We start from the raw sequence: 19,191 nt of genomic DNA, 5'->3' as shown, positions 1-19,191 counted from the left end.
CTTCAACCATGAGGCCCCATCTCTACCAAAAAAAAAAAAATGCCATTTATTTAAATAGGAAGAAGATGCACTATCTTCAACTTGTCATACAGATATACACGTGGGATTAATTTTCATCAAAGTTGAATTTCCTTTGTAACGTTCAGTAAAAAAAAACAATGAAACCACATCAGCAGCATCACAAATGGGTGTCGGAAGTTTAAATATATCTACTATCTGTATAGACGCAGAATATGTGCTTTTTACATTTGCGACAACACGGGCGTGGCCAAGACCCACATTTATGGTCCACTCCTGGGGCCCTGCAGTTCTCACCTCACTGCTGCTCCTGGCCTAAGTCTGTGGCCAGGCTGGAAGGAGGAAGGCCAGGAGACTCGGTTAATGGATTCTGCACAATTCTCCCTATCAATACTTGCATGACTAAAAGCAGTTCTACTTAGTTTGAGGGGGAGTTTTATTTCTTTAATGCATTTATTTAGTAGAAACTTTAAAATAATAATATTGGATTGTTGGAAAAGTCATAACGCCATTTTTTTTCTTTTCTGTTTCTTTTTTTTTTTTTTTTTTTTAACACCAGAGCTCAAGGTGGTGCAGGGATTGAACCTGGGACCTCAGAGCCTCAGCCATCAGTCTCTTTGCATAACCATTATGCTGTCTCTCCCCCCCCCCGCCCTCTTTTCTATTTTTACATGCAGAATGGTGTCAGGACTTTTCCCACAGTGCAGTAAAATTTAGTCTGTTTTCCCCTACTTTTACACCTCCAGAGTAACAGCTGCAGTTTGTTTTAATTTGTATACTTGCCCCCCCAGTCGCCCCACCCCCAAAATATGGAGACAGGCAGCATCAAGGGTATTGAGGGTGGCTCTCTGCGACCTCCGGGATCACCCACTGCCCTTCTCTTCCCAGGTGAGAAGCAACGGGATCCCTGCTGTCAGGCTGGAATCACCACTCCCAAGCGACCCGTTTGAAGACCTGTCATTGAACCTGCTCGCTGTGTCAAAGACTCAGTTGCCATTTCAGATGCTACCTGCCCTCACCCCAAGCCCGCAGGGGTCGATGCAGTCGCCTCCTGCGACGCAGAGTCACGTCCCCACTGTAAGTTGCATGCCAGCAATGCCTCCCATCCCAGCCCGGAGCAAGTCCCAGGACAGCGCGCGAAGCTCGCCAAACCCATTCACAGCTGGCTCGGCCAGCACCAATCCCTTCACCGACAGGCCGGCGGCACCCGGGAACCCATTCCGAACCCCGTCTCAGGAGGCAGCGGAGGCCGCCGCGTGGCTACCCCAGGACGAGCCTGTCGCCGATAGGGCTTTCCCTGCCCTGAGCAAGCCTCCCCCTCTGCCTGGTGGCTTCGAGGACAGCTTCGACCTGCAGGGCCCTTCTGGAGCGAAAGGCAGCAACCCCCAAGGATGGGTGACCTTTGAGGAAGACGACCACTTCCCGGGCTGCCAGCCAAGTCTGTTTTCAGGCTCCTCCTATGTGGCCTTTGGTGATGACTGGATTAAAGGGACAAGCGTTCCTTTCTGTGTGCCGCCGTCCAGGAGACCCCCTCCACCCCCTGGCACCGCCCCGCAAGCTGACTCCTTCACAGTCCCAGCAGCGAAGGTGGTGCCCACGCCAGACTTCACGGACAGATAGTCGGGTAGCAGTTTGGGCGAGGGAGAGCCAGAAGAGTTGGGCATTAGTTACTCAGTATGTGCAATAAGTAAATGTCGAGTGCACTGACGTCTTCCTCAGATACCACTATTTAACGTGTACAGCGTGGGGAATATGTGTATATTGGGGGTGGGGGAACAGAAGTCCTTCTCATTAGTAGCTGGAGTTTTGGTGTGTTTCTGTCTGGATGAGTCAGAGTGAGACGTAGCCATAGAAAGTGCTCAGAACTACTTTAGAAAATAGTCCTTGTTCGTAGACTCCTTATCAGGCTTCTAAGAGTCTCACAAATCCCAAACCACTCTTAACTGTCCTACTGCCAGCCCGTCCCTACTTGTTAACAGTTGGTATTTATAAGCAGTCACCAAAGAGCTACTACAGAGTCCTGCTAAAGCAAAATCCAAAAAAAGCTGTTGATTTTAAAGGGGGCAAAAAAAACCCCAACAACCCTGTGTACACACACCGATTTCTACACTTACATTCTGTTAAAATTGAACATCTAGACTACGACTCACATCAGTTTCTTACCTAAAAGTTTGAACAAAGTCTTCATCCGCCCAATAGCTCATTGCCAGAAGGATGGCTGTACATGTCGTCCGAACACTGCGCTGATTCCCTGTGTGAGACAGAAGGGATCTCGCCAGGGCAGCAGACCCTGCCGCACAGCCACCCGGCCGGCAGACACGGCACACGCCCAGCACACACCCAGCACCACCGCCCCAGGCCCCGCACGGCTTGGCAGCTGGCAGCAGCACAGTGGGTGCTCAGTGCTGTATTGATGGTCAGTGGGTTTGGTGAGGGACAGCAGAGCCTGGCTCTCCTCTCTGCCCTCACCAGTAGGGAAAGCAACTGGGCTCAGCGCTCTCTCGGAACTGGGGTTTGCTCCGAGTTCCTTTTTTCTCTCCCTCTCTCGCTCTCCCCTCACCAGGCTCCCCTCACACTTCTCCACTGTTGCTCCTGCCCTAAGATGGTGGGGGATTCTGACTCCTGCACTGCTCTTTTTGATTTTGTGAAGTACACAGAATTTTTACAGAATGGAGTATTTTGATTTCATTCAATTTCATTCCAACCAGAAAATCCCCCGAGTGAGCACTAGCTGCTTCGTTGTCCCTTGATCCATCAAGTGCTCCAGGCAAGTTTGTTCCCCTCCCCCTGAATGTCTGCGACTCAGAGTGTGTGGAGGGGAGGGGGCTTCTGCACGGAGAGCAGGTGGAGGAGGAGCCAAGAAGCACTTTTCCAGATGTTATCAAAATACTCATGATAGAAGCCATTCTCTCTGTTCAGCCTGTATCTGCTGTCAGAAAGAACTCTTGTGAGTTTTCTGTTGTGCTTTTTTTTGGGGGGGGGGGGGGGCGGGGGCGTGGTCCTAACATTTCAGCAGTAGTCTCTCCCAGACAGCAGTGTTACTGTCAGCAGTGTGCTTCCTGGTGTGAATCAACTTGTTGAAACTGGCTTCAGCATCTATGTGATTCGTGTATACGCTACTTGCTCTCCATTAGCGAAACTCAACTCATGTCAGACTTCACTAGTGCCGACCGCAGTTCCGTGGGCCGTGTTCCTTCTCGACTGTAAACTACTGTCTAAGAATACATATCATAGCAGCTCCGTCGGGGGATTCCACATGGCAGGTTACTGAGAATACACAAAGGTGTGGGGTTCAGGGTACGCTGCGAATTACTAGCCATTATCCTGTGTCATTTTCCGATACCAGTTCTGTTCCGAGCAGAGCAGGCGTTCGACACTAAGGATTTCTTTTGAATTTCTTTGTTCTCTATAGCAGATTGCTGTTTATATGTAAGAATTTGATTGCTTCTGTGGCATATAATATTTATAACTATATACTTTATAGAAGTACAGTATTAAAGTCAGTGGAATACAGACCTTCTGTACAGATCCTGTGAAATGTGCTGTCAGATGAAATAAATATATGTCTTTACCATCCTGAATACTTTGCTCAAAAAGGAAGAATTTCTCACAAGCCACTTCCCGTCAGCTTTACAAGCTTAGGGGCATTTGGGAGAAAATACATGGACTCTTGTGTGTGAAACCAGACGTTTTAAGTCAGTACCTCATCTCCGCCTATTTTATTTCTCCATGTAAGACTCTGAAAGTAAGAAAGGGGCTGGGTGGTGGCGGTGCAGCAGCTTGAGTGCACGTGCTGCACTGCGCAAGGACCTCGGGGGTCCCCACCTGCAGGAGGGAAGTAAGAAAGGGGCTGGGTGGTGGCGGCGCAGCAGTGTCTCTGCCCTCACCCTTCCTGTCTCCCCTTCCCTCTCTATTCCTGCCTGTGTCTATCCAACAATAAACCGTAAAAGTAAAAAATAAAAGTAAGAAGACAGATTTCGAGGTTTCTCATCATCAAGAAGCCCACACTCCTGACTATATGAGCTCTGTAAAACAGTCAGTAGAACACCAACCCTTCTCAAACTTCCAGAAGATTAAAGCGGTGGGGGTGGGGGTGGGGGAGGGAAACAGTCCCAAGCACATTTGGTGAGGCTAATCTCACTCTGATCCCCAGAGCAGGGAAGGACTTGACCAAACCAGAGTATCACGAGCCTGTGTCCTTGATGAGCATTGACGCAAAGACGCTAAACAGAATCTTGGCAACTCTCTCGCCTCTCCCTGCACACACACGTCACTCAGTCTTCTGTTTGAGGAGAATCTTATAAAATGTGAAGCAACACAGAGAACCCAATGCTAGGGTTTGTATACTGGGAGCAGTTTGAGGATAGAGATGGGACACGGCCATCAACTGGCACAGCCATTCCATGTGTAGCTTCCAAAGGGAGAAGCCCCTGGCCCTTTCATCCAGGTGGACTCCAAGCACGGCAGGCAGCGCTCTGGGAAGCAGGCAGTGGACTCCCACACCAGCATACATCTGCACTTAGACTTTCCGGGCTCTGGAACGCTGAGAAATCCAGCTTAGTCATTAAAAGCCAAAGGAGGGAGCAGGCTGGAAGAAAACCATTCCAGTTGAGAGCTGAGGAGACAGCACAGTGGTTATGCAAAAACACATCCATGCATGCCTGAGGCTGCAGTGTCCCAGGTTCCGATCTTTAGCTAGAGGCACCGATCTTTAGCTAGAGAACTCTCTGGAAGCATCAGAGAAATCCTGGGGACTGCTCCATCTGTGGGTTGCAATGTTGATGGCCACCATTCTCATGACATCACAGATGACATCAACAGTGGTGCTGTGGAATGCCCAGCTAGTTAAGATTTACAAAGGAAGGCGCTTCAATAAAGGATTATTTGGAGAGAAAAAAAAAAAAAGAAAGAAAAATACTATTTTGATTTATTTTGTTTTTACCAGAACACCACTCAGCTCTGGCTTATGGTGGTACAGGGGTTGCACCTGGAACTTCATAGCCGCAGATATGAAGTCCTTTGCAGGACCACTATGCTATCTCTCCTGCCTGACTTATTCTTTATATAAAGTATTTTATTTATTTTTGAGAGAGATACAGAGAGAGAAAGACACAGAGAAACACCAGAGCACTGCTCAGCTCTGGCTTATGGATTGAACCTTGAGACTTCGGAGCCTCAGGCATGACAGTCTCTTTGCATAACCACTATGCTATCTACCCCCGCCCCTGACTTATTCTTTTATCAACAGGGTGTAAGAGGTGGTTAGGGCTTCTCTTCAAAGGTACATGAATAGAACAAGTGTTTAGTACAAAAATTGTTATCTCTGCCTCGCCTGTGCTCACTAGTTCTACATTCTTTAGGTTCAGAGAAAACTTACTTGCAGTGTTTGCTAATCTTGCAGTAGAGACCTTCAGACTCTCTTCTTTTCCTTCAACATCCGTGAGCCCCGAAGCCCAGCCCAATGGTGACGGGACAGTTCTGTGTCGGGTATCAAGAGTAAATGCCTTGCTTCACTTCTTCCTTTTTTGCCTTGACAGTTAAACTTCAACTGGACAGTTATCTACACCAGGGGTTTCAGGAATACAACCGACCACTAAGTGAGGAAGGACAATTGTCCCACGGCGACAGGTTCCTGCAAATCCCTGACCAGAACTTTTTTTTTTTAAATCAGAAATATCATTTGCATTGCATAGGTTCACTTGCCAACACACTTACATACCACTGGCACGGAAAACACTCTGTCACACACTGTCATCTCTTCTATCCGAGACACCCACGTATCTTTCCCAAAAATCGTTTGCTCTGGTGGACTGGGAGGTGGTGCAGGGGCTTAAGTGCTGGACTGAGCAGCATGAGGTCCCAAGGTTGTTCTACAAAAACTAGCTTTCAGTAGAGTGAAAATGTCCCCTTTTCCTCGCTGGCGGCCACTACGGACGGTCCTTTAGTCAGCCGAATGTGGGTATTACTCATGACTCATGGAGAGCCCCAAGCAATGGCAATGGGTCTTAAGACGCCCTTCACCTTAGAAGGACCCAAACTACTCCAGGCCGGAAGTAGAGGGGCGCTTCCGGAAGTGGAGCTTGAAACCCGGAAACCATGCTGGGACTAGGTCTGAGCTTGGGGAAGAGTTGGGGGGTGATAAATATACTTTATTGCGGACACAGTGGCCTTGCACCTGGCCCAACCACCTCCTCGGGTGGAATCTGGGCCCGGGGCGAGTGAACTGGACCGCCTACACACCCATCCCTTCGGCGGCTAAGTCTGTGTTTGAGCGTTGCCCGGACAACAGTCACTTCCGGTTGCAGGGCTAGGCCTGTGGCGCTCACCCAGCCGGCTTGAATTGGGCCTCGTTGCCAAGCAACTCCAGCTTCCGGGAGCGGATTGCTGAGGTTGGCGTGGGGTTCACCGTGCCTTGCTCCACCCCACCCTCGGGTCCTGACCCGCGGTCGACGGCCCCAGAGGCTCAGTGTTTCAGGGTTGCTCTTGACAACCGCAACTTCCGGGAGCGAGCGCGTCCCCTCCCCCGCCCCCGGCTCCGCAGACCCGGCGACTTGGGTTCCGGCCTCTGCGCGGCGGTTGGTCGGTGGGTGATCGCGGTTCGCCGCCGCTACCCTCGTTCCCTGGGGCCTCCTCATCGTGTCGGCGGGGTGCCCGGGGCCGCCATGGTTCTGCTGCACGTGAAACGGGGCGACGAGAGCCAGTTCCTGCTGGAGGCGCCGGGGAGCACCGAGCTGGAGGAGCTCACGGTGCGGGTGGCCCGGGTCTACAATGGGCGCCTCAAGGTGCAGCGCGTGTGCTCAGGTGCGGCGGCGGGGTGTGGGGGGACGGGACCCCCAGGCTGTGTCCCTGCGGCCGGGGAGCAGGGGGCCCGGCTGGGGCTGGGGCGGGTCGACAGGGCGCCCTCTCACTCCCCAGGTGGGCTCCCAGGGTGTCGGGGGGGGGCGCCAGGGGCAAGTGCAGGAGGCGGTGCAGCTCACCGGGTCGCTGCCCAGCTCCCTCCCGTGGGCTCCTAGACTGGCTCCTACATGGAGACTCCCAAGGAGAGACGCTCGTGTGCGAGTGGGGGATCCCCAGGGACTAGAACCACCAGGCCTGGGGGTGTGGGGTGCAAATGGGGGCAAGTCCTACATAGCCAAGTGCGACCTCCACACGGACAGCACCTGCGATTGCCCCCCCATCCCCCGCGCAGATGGTTAGTTTCACTTTGCGTGTTTTTTTTTTTTATTTTTTTATTATCTTTATTTATTGCATAGAGACAGCCAGAAATCAAGAGGGAAGGGGGTGATAGACTGGGAGAGAGACACCTGCAGCCCTGCTTCACCACTTGTGAAGCTTCCCCACTGCAGGTGGGGACCGGGGGCTTGAACCCTGGCCCTTGCACATTGTAATATGTGCGCTTCACCAAGTGTGCTACTGCCTGGCCCCCTGGCGCCTGCTTGCAAGCTATGGTTGCAAAATAAGCTCAGTGTTAAATGCTGCTGCTTCCATCATCAAAGCATGTGGGAAGAACATGCTTTAATTTTTTTTTTTTCTGTAAGACTTTAGACAAAAATACGGGGCCAGGTGGCGGTGCCCCTGTTTAAGCACACGTATTATAGTGCCCAGGGACCCAGGTTCAATCTCTTGGTCCCCACCTGCAGCGGAAAACCCTCATGAGGGGTGAAGCAGGGCTGCCGGTGTCTGTCTCTTTCCCTCTCTGTCTTCCCTCTCGATTTCTCTCTTGTCTCTATCCAATAATAACTTTTTTCTAAAAGGAATGCTTTAAGGAAACAACAACAAAAAAGATTTTAAACAAAATGATAAATCGAATAACGCAGTGCTGAATGTCAGAGTCAGGCCAGTGAACTAGAATCCATTCAGTTATTCTGCAGTCAGCACTGCAAGGATGGGAAGCCAACCCCTCCCAGCCTAGATGCTGAGTCTGGTTGGGGAGAGGCAGCAAATACCCTGTGAAGTTACGCTGCTGCGTTCCCTGTTGTCGCAAACGTGCCGTCACAGAGCGTAATGGGAAAGTCTCCTCTAGACACCTCTGTCACATCAGAGGACGGGAGGGAGGCAATTCTGCAAGGTTAAAATGTGAGTCGGTTTGGGGCCACGTGTGTAGTGTTTATGGACTTGGCAAAATAAGACTGTGTTTGATGAGTGAGGGTGACCCTAGAAACTCAAGATCTTTTCCTGCCTCTGCCACTTTTGAAGGGTGTGAGCTGCCTTAGGTCTACCCCGAGGATGGGATTAGCGTAGCTTTCGTATGAAGTACAGAAAGCGTGTTGCATGGAAGCAAACAAAGGACTCTGGGACAGGAGTGTGAGGGACGGACGGAAGAGAACCTTGAGGCCCTGGTACATAATGAAATTGAATTTATACCCATGTATAAATGCCTGCACTGTAAAGCATTAACCCCTCAATACAAAGGGGAGGGGAATACATAAAGATTCACATTTAAGGGCCTGGGCGGTGGCCCACCTGGTCGAGCGCACATGTTACAGTGTGCAGGGACCAAGGTTCAAGCCCCCAGCCCCTACCTGCAGGAGGAAGTCTTCGCAAGTGGTGAAAAAGTGGTGGCAGCGGCTCTCTCACTTGCTGCCTTCTCCGTACCTCGCGATTTCTCTCTGTCTCAATCCAATAAATAAAATAGTAAGAAAAACATTTGCACTTAACGTTTACACTGAGCCTCGCGTGCCCCAGCTTTGGGCGAGGGCTGGTAGGGCATGCGGAAGTGCCTCGCCTGCCTCCTTCGGCTAGATGAGAGAATGCACACAAACGCTTGCAGAAACCCTAACGTGGGTGCGTCTTCAGACTGTCAGCGCACTTGAAAATGTTGTCACCGATCACAGCACAGCACACCACAGCACGGAGAATCAGAAGGCGAGATCTGTAGCCCAGCCACCATGACCATGAATGAACTCCATAGCTTTCTCTGCCTTTTTTTCTTTTTCCCCCCTCTTGTCAACACAATTTTTAAAAATATTTTTAATTTATTTTGGGTAGAGACAGAAATCGAGAGGGAAAGGGCAGATAGGGAGGGGGAGAGAGAGAGACAGAGACAGAGAGATCTGCAGCACAGCTTCACAATTCCTCAAGCTTCTTCCCTGCAGGTGGGTGTTGTTAAAATTCGGGGCCTCCAGCTGGCCGGGCTAGCTTCACGGGCGGGTAACAGAGATGACCAGAGACATATGGCTGGGCAGGGAAGCTGTATTTCTTTATTCAGGAACAACGATTCATAAACTAACCCAAACTAATCACCAAACAGAACTCTGCTGCCCCTTTCCCCCCGCGGCGGCGCCAAGCACTCTCGAACTCTCTCGGGGTTCCTTGGGGCGGGGACAAGCGGGCCCGCGAAACTAGCAGGACTGAACCAATTTTCTTGGCAGGGGCAGAGCTAGAACAACCCAATGTAAAGCATACAACAGGTGGGGACCAGGGGCTTGAACCCATGTCTGTGTGCACTATGACGTGTGCACTTAGCCAGCTGCACCACCACCCTTGGTGTCTCTGTTAACCAAAAACAGACTTGTGGCTATCCATCAGAGGCTGAGGAGAGGCCTGGTTCAAGGCAGGTGGGATCTCAGGGCTCCATGAACCAGTGAGTCAGGGGTGGACTCCCGGCCCCAGGTGCCCTGCATTCCATCCAAGCTGAAGGGGCCATGAAGAGAGTTGGAATATATGGCATCTCACCTTCTCTTGTTTTTCAGAGATGGAAGAGTTGGCAAAACACGGCATATTTCTCCCTCCGAATATGCAAGGACTGACGGATGAACAAATCGAAGAACTGAAGCTCAGGGATGAGTGGGGCGAAAGGTGTGTGCCCAGCGGGGGCGCGGTGTTTAAGAAGGACGACATTGGACGGAGGAACGGGCAAGGTGAAGCAGCTTCTTTCTCCTGCCTTTCTTTCTGAATGTCCCCAGGAGCCTGGAAGAATTCACCTCCATATTCTTTACTTATCTCTCTTCAGTTATTAGAGACAGAGACAAACAGAGACACCTGCAGTTCTACTTCACCATTCATGAACCTTCCCTCCACAGGTGGGGACCGAGGGCTTGAACCCAGGTCCTTGCAGATGTTACCATGAGCACTCAGCTGAGTGTGCCACCACCTAGCCCCTCATTCCCGTGTTTTATGTAAACAGGCAAAAAAACCCCACTACACTGTGGAGCTTGTCACAGTCAAACTCGAACACAGAATGGGTTCCACAGATAAAGAGAACGTCCAACCTGTCTTCTCCCTCTCACAGTATTGCAACCAGCTTTGAAATATGTCTGACAGACCATAGAAGATTACCTCACTAGCGGTTGCCGGTCAGCCATTTCATACAGTTTGCCTTAGTCTAGTCAGTAACAGTCCAAAGCTGGTTTGGAGCTGAGTTGGTGGAAGTGTGTTGAAGGTCGCGTTGGGTTGTGTTGCAGATTCCGGGGCCTAAGGTAGAGATGCTGCAGGGGAAGGAAATGACTGTCACACAGGGTCTCCGCTTGGCTTGGAGGCAGGGCTGGTTGGGGCACTAGCCAGCGCTCAGAGTCTCCCTTTGGTGAATGGCTGTTCACATGGGACTTGAGACAAAGCTCGAGAACCGGTTTTGATGAATTATCCCTTCACCTAGCTCCACACTGGTGCCTCCTCTCACTTCATTCCCTCTCTGCCCTTTCATTTTTCTAGCCCCAAATGAAAAAATGAAGCAAGTTTTAAAGAAGACTGTAGAAGAAGCCAAAGCAATAATATCTAAGGTTAGTCTTTACTTTTTTTTTTTGGTAGGGGCCAGGCAGTGCTCAGCTCTGGTAACTTTTCTCAGACAGAAGAGGGGGCAGCAGGGTGGGGGCGGTATATCACAGCACGGAAGCTTCCTTCAGTGCAGTGGTGACTGGGTCAAAGCCAGGTCATGAGCAGGGCAAAGCAGGCGCACTACCCAGGTGGGTGATCTTGCCAACCGTAATCAATCTTGAAAGAAAAAGACAAGTTGAAGCTGGGCTGGTAGCATGATGGTTCTGCAAAAAAAAAAAAAAAAGACTCATGTTGTGAGGTCGCAGGTTCAATCCCAGGCCCTGATCTTTGCAGCTCCTCTGGGCGCTCCTCTCACGTGGATGCTGGGATCTGTTGGGTTGTGAGAAAAGTCATGATGTATTTTTTCTTTTATTATTGGATAGGACACAGAGATATTGAGAGGGGAAGGGAAGACAGAGAGGAAGAGAGATAGACACCTGCACACCAGCTTCACCATTTGTGAAGCGACCCCTCTGGAGGTGGGGAGCCAGGGAATCGAGCCAGGATCTTTACTCAGGTCCTTGTGCTTTGTACTATGTGCGCTTAACTCGCTGCGCCACACATGGTCCCCAATTCTTTCTTTCTTTCTCTCTTTCTTTCTTTCTTTCTTTATATTGCCAGCAGCTTTATCGCTGGGGTTCAGTGCCTGTACTATAAATCTGTTGCTCCTAGTGGCCATTTTTTTTTCTTTTTCTTTTATTTGGTAGGATAGAGAGAAATTAAGAGAGGAGGTGAAGATAGAGAGAGAGAGAGAGAGAGAGAGAGAAAGAGGGAGAAGAGGCCAGGCAGTGGCACACCTGGTTAAGCACACACATTACAGTGTGCAAGGACCAAGGTCCAAGCCCCCATCCCTACCTGCAGGGGGAACGCTTCAGGAGTGGTGAAACATGGCTGCAGGTGTCTCTGTTTCTTTCCCTCTCTATCTCCCCTCCCCCTCTCACTTTCTCTCTGTTTCTATTTAATAAATGAGAGAAAGAGACACCTGCAGACCTGCTTCTTTGCTCATAAAGTGTCACCCTTGCAGGTGGGGAGCAGGGGCTTGAACCCATGTCCTTGCTCATAGTCATGAGTACCACTGCCTGGTTCCCCCTTTTCTTTGTTTTTCTATGCAAAAATGTGTCATGACTTTTCTAATAACCCTCTAGATGTGAAGGGGTCCACGGCTGACTCATGCCCCCGCAAACCCAGTGGCCTGTAAGCTCTCTTCCACAGTAGGGTCTGGGACCCTCTGCTTATTCCCAGTTGAGTCTGGCTGGGGGTCTGGTACGGGAGCTCAAGCAGGAGGTGAGGGGTGGACTCACAGCGGACGCCGATGCCCGCCCCTTCCAGAAACAAGTGGAGGCCAACGTCTGTGTTACCATGGAGATGGTGCAGGATGCCCTGGACCAGCTCCGAGGCGCCGTGATGATTGTGTACCCCATGGGGCTGCCCCCCTACGACCCCATCCGCATGGAGTTTGAAGACAAAGAGGACTTGTCGGGGACTCAGGTTAGCACTCAGCAGCCCGCTCCCCTTGGCCCTGGACCTTCCCTTGGGGTGAGGTGCCTTCTTGTTTCAGGCACACTTGGTGCCTTGCAGTGCAGAGTCTGAATTCACATCCATAGTGGGCACAGGGGCAGTGCTAGCTGTTGAGGGCTTGGTCCCTTTCCAAGCCTCTTTTTTTTTTAAATATTTATTCCCTTTTGTTGCCCTTTTATTATTATTGTTGTTACTGATGATGTTGGATAGGACAGCGAGAAATGGAGAGAGGAGGGGAAGACAGAGAGGGAGAGAAAGGCACCTGCAGACCTGCTTCACCGCTTGTGAAGCGACTCCTCTACAGGTGGGGAGCCAGGGGCTTGATCTGGAATCCTTATGCTGGTTCTTGCGCTGTGCGCCACCTGCGCTTAACCCACTGCGCCACCGCCCGACTCCCCTTTCCAAGCCTTCTATGGGACATTTTCAGTCCTGGGTGAGGGTGTAACTGTGAAGGGGATACCCCACTTCGCAGAGCAAGGAGTTGATCATGGTGCCAACATGAACCGAACTGGGAGGGGAGGTACCACCACCAGCCGGGGCTCGGGGCCAGGGGGGCTGCCGGGGGAGCCAAGGGCATTGGCTGCTGGGAGGGACCAGCCAGGCTTCTGGTGTGGCCGTGACCCTCGCTGGGTTGGTACCTGGCCCCAGGCAGCGCTCAGCGTCATAGAGGAATCTGCGGCGCAGCTGTGGTGGGCAGCCAAGGAGCTACGGAGAGTGAAGAAGCTCTCAGACTACGTGGGCAAGAACGAGAAGACCAGGATCATCGTCAAGATTCAGCAGGCGAGTGCCCGGGCTTCCTCTCGGCGGGCGCCGTCTCGGCTGTGTCTGTCCTTGTCTTCCTTTCTCTTTTCTTCCTTCTTTCCTTCCCCTCTTTCTATTTTGCTATTATTTGCCGTGTTTCTCTCCGTGTGTGTGTGTGTACGCGCGCGCGCGTGTGTATATAAGAGTGTGAACATGTGTGTCAACATATGTGTGTACATGTATGTATATGCAGTGGATCCAAAAGGTTTCATCCCCAGACCTGGGAGGTGGTGTGCCCAGTAGAGTCCATGCCTTTACCAAGCGTGATGCCCTGGGGGTGTGAGCCCAGCACCACGAAGAAAGGACCATGGATGGTAGAGCCGTGCTGAGCAGCAGATCTGCTTTGTCTGGCAGATTAGGAATGGGAAAGTTGACCCAGGGAGACCACTGCGTGATGCTGTTGGGCACAAGACCCTGGGTTCGTTCCCTGTTGGGGAAAAAAAAAATGTTTAAGGCCTCCTGGCCCAGGTTTAAAGTGAACCGTCCTCTGTGCACGGATCAATTGACAGTCGCTGGGTTTGTTCTGCTATGAAGCTGGGACATGCTTTGTTCATTTCAGTGTAAAAACGGGGACCTGGGGGCCAGGTGGCAAAGCATCTTATTGGAACACACCATTATCAAGCACAAGGACACGGGTTCGAGCCCCCACTCCCCTCCTGCAGGTGGGGTGCTTCACAGGTGGTGAAGCAGGTCCGCAGCTATCTTTGTTTCTCTTTCTCCCTATCTCTCCCTCGCCTCTCAGTTTCTCTCTGTTCTATCAAATAAAATAGAAAAGAAGAAAAGAAAAAATGGCCCCCCCAACTGGTGGATTATAGCCACCAGCTATAACTCTCGTGGCAATAAAAAATAAATAGGGGGTCGGGCAGTAGCACACCCGGTTAAAGGCACATAGTGTGAAGCAAGGATTGCAGTTCGAGCCTCCCCCCCCCCCGCCTCCCCACCTGCAGTTGGGGGGGTGGTCACTTCACAAACAATGAAGCAGATCTGCAGGTGTCTTTCTCTCCTTCTCTGTCCTCCCCTCCTCTCTCAATTTCTGTCTAATGCAACAACAGCAGTAGCAGCAACAACAGTGGAAAAAATGACCACCAGGAGCAGTGGATTTGTTATGTAGGCAACCAAGTCCTCGTGATCACCCTGGAGGCGATAAATAAACAAAGCCAGCCACGGGGCGGGGGTGTATCTGAGAGGCAGAATTCATGCTTCTCATGTAGGAAGCCCTGTGGACCCTCACCCCCCTACCAAGAAAATAATTTTAAATGGAGCTCCAAATAAAATAAAAGTGAGTTTTGAAATGGAAGCTATAGCCCAGAGCACCTGTGGTAAGGTTTTCAAAGTGCCAAAACTCTGAAAACGAGGAAGAAGATTAGATTGCATGGATGTTATCACAGACTTTAAAAAAAAAAAAATATATATATATATATATATATATATATATATATATATATATATATATTTTAATGAGAGAAGGAAGAAGAGACACCAGAGCCCTGCTCAGCTCTGGCTTGTGGTGGGTAGTGCTGGGGTTTGAACCTAGGACCTCAAGAGTCTCAGACATGAGAGTCTTTTGCAGAACCACTGTGCTGTCTCCGCAACCCCTGTCATGGACTATCTGTGAGGCTGTGTTGATCGTACTCATTCTTTGGCTGGATTCACTCCATAATTTCAGAAAATCTGCGTCCTCCAGAGTCATCCTGTGTCCCTCCTGCTCCAGGCCTGCACTTGGGGGTGGCCATGGTCTCCATCCCCTGGGGAAACCCAGAGCTGGGGCTGCCGGTCCCTCTGTGACCTGCTTTGGGTGGGCCACCTCTTCTCTGAACCTCCTTCCCCCACCACCCTCTCCTCCGCTCAGAGGGGTCAAGGCGCCCCGGCCCGGGAGCCCGTGATCAGCAGTGAGGAGCAGAAGCAGCTGATGCTCCATTTTCACAGAAGACAGGAGGAGCTCAAGGTGACAACACTGACGGGGTGACAGAGGGCTGGCTCCCCGAGACTCAGAGCCCCAGGGCCTCTCCCAAAGACACTGGGGTCGACGGGGACCCCCCTCCCCCAGCATTTGATCTGTTAGTACCCTGTGCCTGGGGAGGGAGGGAGGCAGGAAAATGGGGGTGAGGGGGTGGCCCTGGCTCCCGGTTCTTTGTCTCTTCGGTCTCTCTCTGTCTCTCTGGGCTGCCTTCCTGAGGAAAAGCATCTCTGTTTCCAGAAGCTGGAAGAAAACGCTGACGACTCCTGTTTGAATTCTCCGTGGGCAGACAACACCGCTTTAAAGAGGCACTTCCACGGGGTGAAGGACATCAAGTGGAGACCCAGATGAGGGGCCGGCGGGTGAGGCGTTCAGCAGCGTGGCATCCCTGATGACGAAAAGGCCAGCTGCTGCTCTCATGAAAGACACTGCACTCTTGTTCATCAGTCCATTCTTAGAAGAATCTGCCTAGAGGGTTCTGACCGCAGGGCAGATATTTAGCATTTGAGGTTTTTCTCTGGTACAATAATAAAAATGTGACTACAGACTGTCTTCTCTAGACAGTTCCTTTCCCCTCTCCCTCAGGGCAAGTCCTGCTCTGGAGACTCGGTGGCCACTAGAGGCCGCTGGCTCTTCACTGTGCTTTCCCTTCTCTCCAGCTCGGTCACATCTTGTTTGACAGACTTCGGTGATCTGAGCGGAGCTGGAACTGCAGCCAGGCCAACCCCAGCCTGAAGGTGAAGTTCACCTGCCGGCTAGGAGGCCAGGCCACACCTGTGGACCCAGGCACCCAGACTCAGCTAACTGGGAAACTGGACGGATTCTTGTGTGGCTTCTTGTTTGCTTTGTAATGTCAGAACTAGCACTTCACAACAGCCAGCTGCGAAGATAGTGCTTTGTGCTTATTCACAGAGAAATAGCTCAGTGGGTAAAGTGCAGGACTGGCGGGCAAGAAGCTCCTGGTTCAAGCCCCAGCACTGCACATGCTGAGTCATGCTCTGGATTTTCTCTCGTATACAACTCTCGTAGAACTCAAATAAGGGAGTTGGGCTGTAGCGCAGCGAGTTAAGTGCACAAGGCGCAGAGCACAAGGACCGGCTTACGGATCCTGGTTCAAACCCTGGCTCCCCACCTGCAGGGGAGTCGTTTCACAGGCGGTGAAGCAGGTCTGCAGGTGTCTGTCTTTCTCTCCCCCTCTCTGTCTTGCCCTCCTCTCTCCATTTCTCTCTGTCCTATCCAACGACGACGACGACAATAACTACAACAATAAAACAACAGTGGCAACAAAAGGGAATAAATAAAATAATAACTACTAAAAAAAACTGATGGGGGGGCTGGGTGGTAGTGCATCTGGTAGAACGCACATGTTACGGTGCTCAAGGACCCAGGTTCGAGCCCCTGGTCCCCGCCTGCAGGGGGAAAGCTTTGCGAGTGGTGAAGCAGGGCTGCAGATTTTTCTCTGTCTCTTTCCCTCTCTATCTCCCCTTCCTCTTGATTTCTAACTGCCTCTATCCAATAAAATTTAAAAGATAATAAAAGATTTAAAAAAGAAAAATAACTCCGATAAGAAAACATTTTATTTTATTAATATTTTACTAACTTATTTATTGGAGAGAGAGAGAAATCAAGAGGTGAGGAGGAAATAGGGAGAGAAACACACTTGCAGACCTGCTTCACCATTCTCAAATCTTTCCCCACTGCAGGAACCAGGGACTAGAACCTGGGTCCTTGCAGATTGTAACATGGACACTCCACTAGGTGTGCCACCACCTGGCCCCATAAAATATTTTTTTAAATGGTTTTCAGGGCTGGGGCGATAGCATAATCGTTCTGCAAAAGAGACTGAAGCCTGAGGCTCAGGGGTCCCTGCACCACCATCAGCCAGAGCTGAGCAGCGCTCTGGTCAGAAACAACCACACAAAAAAAATGGTTTTCTGTAGCTGAGGTTATAGGCCAACTGGTTGAATGTGACACTTGCATGCCCGAGGCTCCCAGCTCAGTCCTCTGCTACATGTACCAGAATGGTTCTCTGATCTCTCCCTCTCCTTCCTTCCTGTCTTTTCAAACTGTCTTATGCAAGTTACCATGCATAAGGACCCAGGTTCAAACCCCTGCTCCCCACCTACATGGAGGAAGCTTCACAATCGGTGAAGCAGGTTCCCAGGTGTCTGTCTCCCTATTTCCTCCTCCCCTCTTGATTTCTCTCTGTCTCTATCCAGTAAATAAAATTGCACCGAAGTAAACTATTTTATTGAGTTCTGTGCGAGTCAGTTTCTGTCTATATCCAAAAATAGAAATGTAAGCCTCTTCAGAAATGGAAAGAAAAGTTTTCCACAGGTGTGGAGCCTGTGAGGTTGAGACATCAGAATAGAAAATGTCAGGGGTTGAAGGGAGAGCTCACCAGGCAGGGCGCTGTCTTGTCACGCACACAGACAGACAGACAGAGGGATAAGAGCTAGGGGCCTCCTGCCTGCCTCCCCCACCAGGATTCTAGAAGTGAAACGGCAACAAAAAGATGCTGGGGGCCAGCAAGTGATGCACCCAACTTTGTCTTCGCCTGCCTCGGTTTCCCCTCCTGCACCTTGGGAATGATGACACACAACTTTGGGAGACGGGGTTCGAGGATGACCAGACTGGCCAGAAGCCAAAGGTTGCTGTGTGGCTTCCCCTGCAGGTAACCTGGGCGGGAGGGAGAAAGAGAGGGAGGACACCAGACACCAGACCAAGGGGCTGCAATTTGATGGTGAGACACCCGCAGCCCCACTCCCAAAGGGCATTCTGTGTGAGAACCAGAGTCCTGGTGCTGGAGTCGGAGCGAGAAACCGAGACTGAAGCAGACTGCTGAGCCCGCAGAGGAGGAAGCAGACTGGGCGACCCAGCTAAGAATGGAGCGGGGTTATCGGGTGGGTCCATTTCTAGCCTTCTGGGAGTTCTCCAGACTGCTCTTCCCCATGGAAGCAACTCAGGTGTCCAACAACAGATGAGTGGCTGAGAAAGTTGTGGTCTGTATGCAGAGTGGAATACTACTCAGCTATTCAGAATGAAGAAGTCGGGAGTCGTGCAGTAGCGCAGCGGGTTAAGCACACGTGGCACAAAGTGCTAGGACCGGTATAAGGATCCCGGTTAGAGCCCCTGGTTCTCCACCTGCAGGGGAGTCGCATCACAGGCGGTGAAGCAGGTCTGCAGGTGTCTATCTTTCTCTCCCCCATCTGTCTTCCCCTTCTCTCTCCATTTCTCTCTGTCCTATCCAACAACGAACAACTTCAACAATAGAACAACAAGGGTAACAGAAAGGGAATAAATTAAATAAATATATTTTTTAAATGAAGTCACCTACCTTCTTCACCTCATCTTGAATGGGGCTTGAAGGAATCGTGGAGTGAGATCAGCCAGAAAAAGGATGAATCTGGGGTGATCTCACTCATAGAAGTTGAGAAATAAGAACAGAAGAGGAAACACAACACAGAACTTGAAGTGGGTTTTGGTGTATTGCACCAAAGCAAAAGTCTCTGGAGGGGAAGGGGGAGTTCAGGTCCTGGAGCATGAAAAGAAAAAGGAGAGGAGAGGAGAGGGAAAGGGAAAGGAAGCAGGGGAGTTGAGCACTAGTGCAGTGGGTTAAGCGCATGTGGCGCAAAGCACAAGGACTGGCATAAGGATCCTGGTTCAAGGCCCCGGCTCCCCACCTGCAGGGGAGTCACTTCACAGGTGGTTAAGCAGGTCTGCAGGTGTCTGTCTTTCCCCCCCTGTCTTCCCCTCCCTCGGTTTCTCTCTGTCTTACCCAACAATGATGATGACATCAACAATAACTACAACAATAAAACAACAAGGGCAACAAAAGGGAATAGATAAATATTGAAAAGAAAAAAGAAAAGAAAGGAGGAGAACCTAGGCAGGGGGTGAGAATGTTTCGCAGAAAACAGAAATGTTACACATGTACCAGCTACTGTATTTACTGTCCACTGTAAACCATTAATCCCCCTAGTTAAAAAAAAAGTGTGGGGCATAGGGTGGACCCTCCCCTAGCAGCCAAGTCCAGGGTCAGCCCAGAGCGTCTAGTGAGATGTCTCGGAGCCCAGCTGTCCCCTGGGAGTGCCACTCCTGCCCCTTTCATCCCTAAGTTCACATTCCTGGAAGCACTCAGTGTG

At 51.0% G+C, this 19,191-nt stretch overlaps 3 protein-coding genes across 21 annotated transcripts in view; 2 read left to right on the top strand and 1 right to left on the bottom strand.

Moving 5' to 3' along the window:
- Nucleotides 1–3,599, top strand: part of SYNJ1 (synaptojanin 1) — a 111,926-nt gene extending 108,327 nt beyond the window's left edge. For 10 of the 17 annotated variants that reach the window (XM_060198612.1, XM_060198609.1, XM_060198610.1 and 7 more), the window contains one exon: nt 907–3,599. In XM_060198612.1, coding sequence (XP_060054595.1) covers nt 907–1,638 — 732 coding nt within the window. In that variant the 3' untranslated portion in view covers nt 1,639–3,599. The remainder of the gene's footprint in view (nt 1–906) is intronic. The other 7 variants (XM_060198619.1, XM_060198617.1, XM_060198618.1 and 4 more) reach the window with 1 other exon arrangement.
- A 2,781-nt stretch (nt 3,600–6,380) lies between these two features.
- On the top strand, nt 6,381–15,593 carry CFAP298 (cilia and flagella associated protein 298). 3 transcript variants are annotated; one of them, XM_007519702.3, is made up of 7 exons: nt 6,381–6,819; nt 9,711–9,878; nt 10,669–10,736; nt 12,100–12,258; nt 12,937–13,068; nt 14,939–15,034; nt 15,287–15,593. In XM_007519702.3, exons 1-7 carry the CDS (start codon nt 6,681–6,683, stop codon nt 15,395–15,397), a joined length of 873 nt encoding a protein of 290 aa, XP_007519764.1. In that variant the 5' UTR covers nt 6,381–6,680; the 3' UTR covers nt 15,398–15,593. The 3 variants fall into 3 exon arrangements, with proteins under 3 accessions (XP_007519764.1, XP_060054616.1, XP_060054617.1); XM_060198633.1 differs by lacking the exon at nt 12,937–13,068 and having other exon boundaries at nt 6,382–6,819; XM_060198634.1 differs by lacking the exons at nt 6,381–6,819; nt 10,669–10,736 and having other exon boundaries at nt 9,801–9,878.
- The window catches only part of EVA1C (eva-1 homolog C), a 102,701-nt gene continuing 93,686 nt past the window's right edge, over nt 10,177–19,191 (bottom strand). Inside the window, exons 8-9 of the mRNA XM_060198631.1 lie at nt 10,916–10,994; nt 10,177–10,445 (exon numbers count right to left, since the gene is read on the bottom strand). Coding sequence (XP_060054614.1) covers nt 10,343–10,445; nt 10,916–10,994 — 182 coding nt within the window. The 3' untranslated portion in view covers nt 10,177–10,342. The remainder of the gene's footprint in view (nt 10,446–10,915; nt 10,995–19,191) is intronic.

This window comes from Erinaceus europaeus, chromosome 9, assembly GCF_950295315.1.
Source record: "Erinaceus europaeus chromosome 9, mEriEur2.1, whole genome shotgun sequence".
Classification (NCBI taxonomy): Eukaryota; Metazoa; Chordata; class Mammalia; order Eulipotyphla; family Erinaceidae; genus Erinaceus; species Erinaceus europaeus.
The sequence above is the reverse complement of the archived record's forward strand: the minus strand, read 5'-3'. Positions and strand labels throughout refer to the sequence as shown.

What these genes read in the sequence shown, in the direction of transcription:
- CFAP298 (XM_007519702.3), top strand. Translation starts at nt 6,681, where the DNA reads ATGGTTCTGCTGCACGTGAAACGGGGCGACGAGAGCCAGTTCCTGCTG. An exon ending in CCAAAGCAATAATATCTAAG is followed by an intron (nt 10,737 to 12,099) that starts GTTAGTCTTTAC and finishes CGCCCCTTCCAG; the next exon opens with AAACAAGTGGAGGCCAACGT. An exon ending in AGGACTTGTCGGGGACTCAG is followed by an intron (nt 12,259 to 12,936) that starts GTTAGCACTCAG and finishes ACCTGGCCCCAG; the next exon opens with GCAGCGCTCAGCGTCATAGA.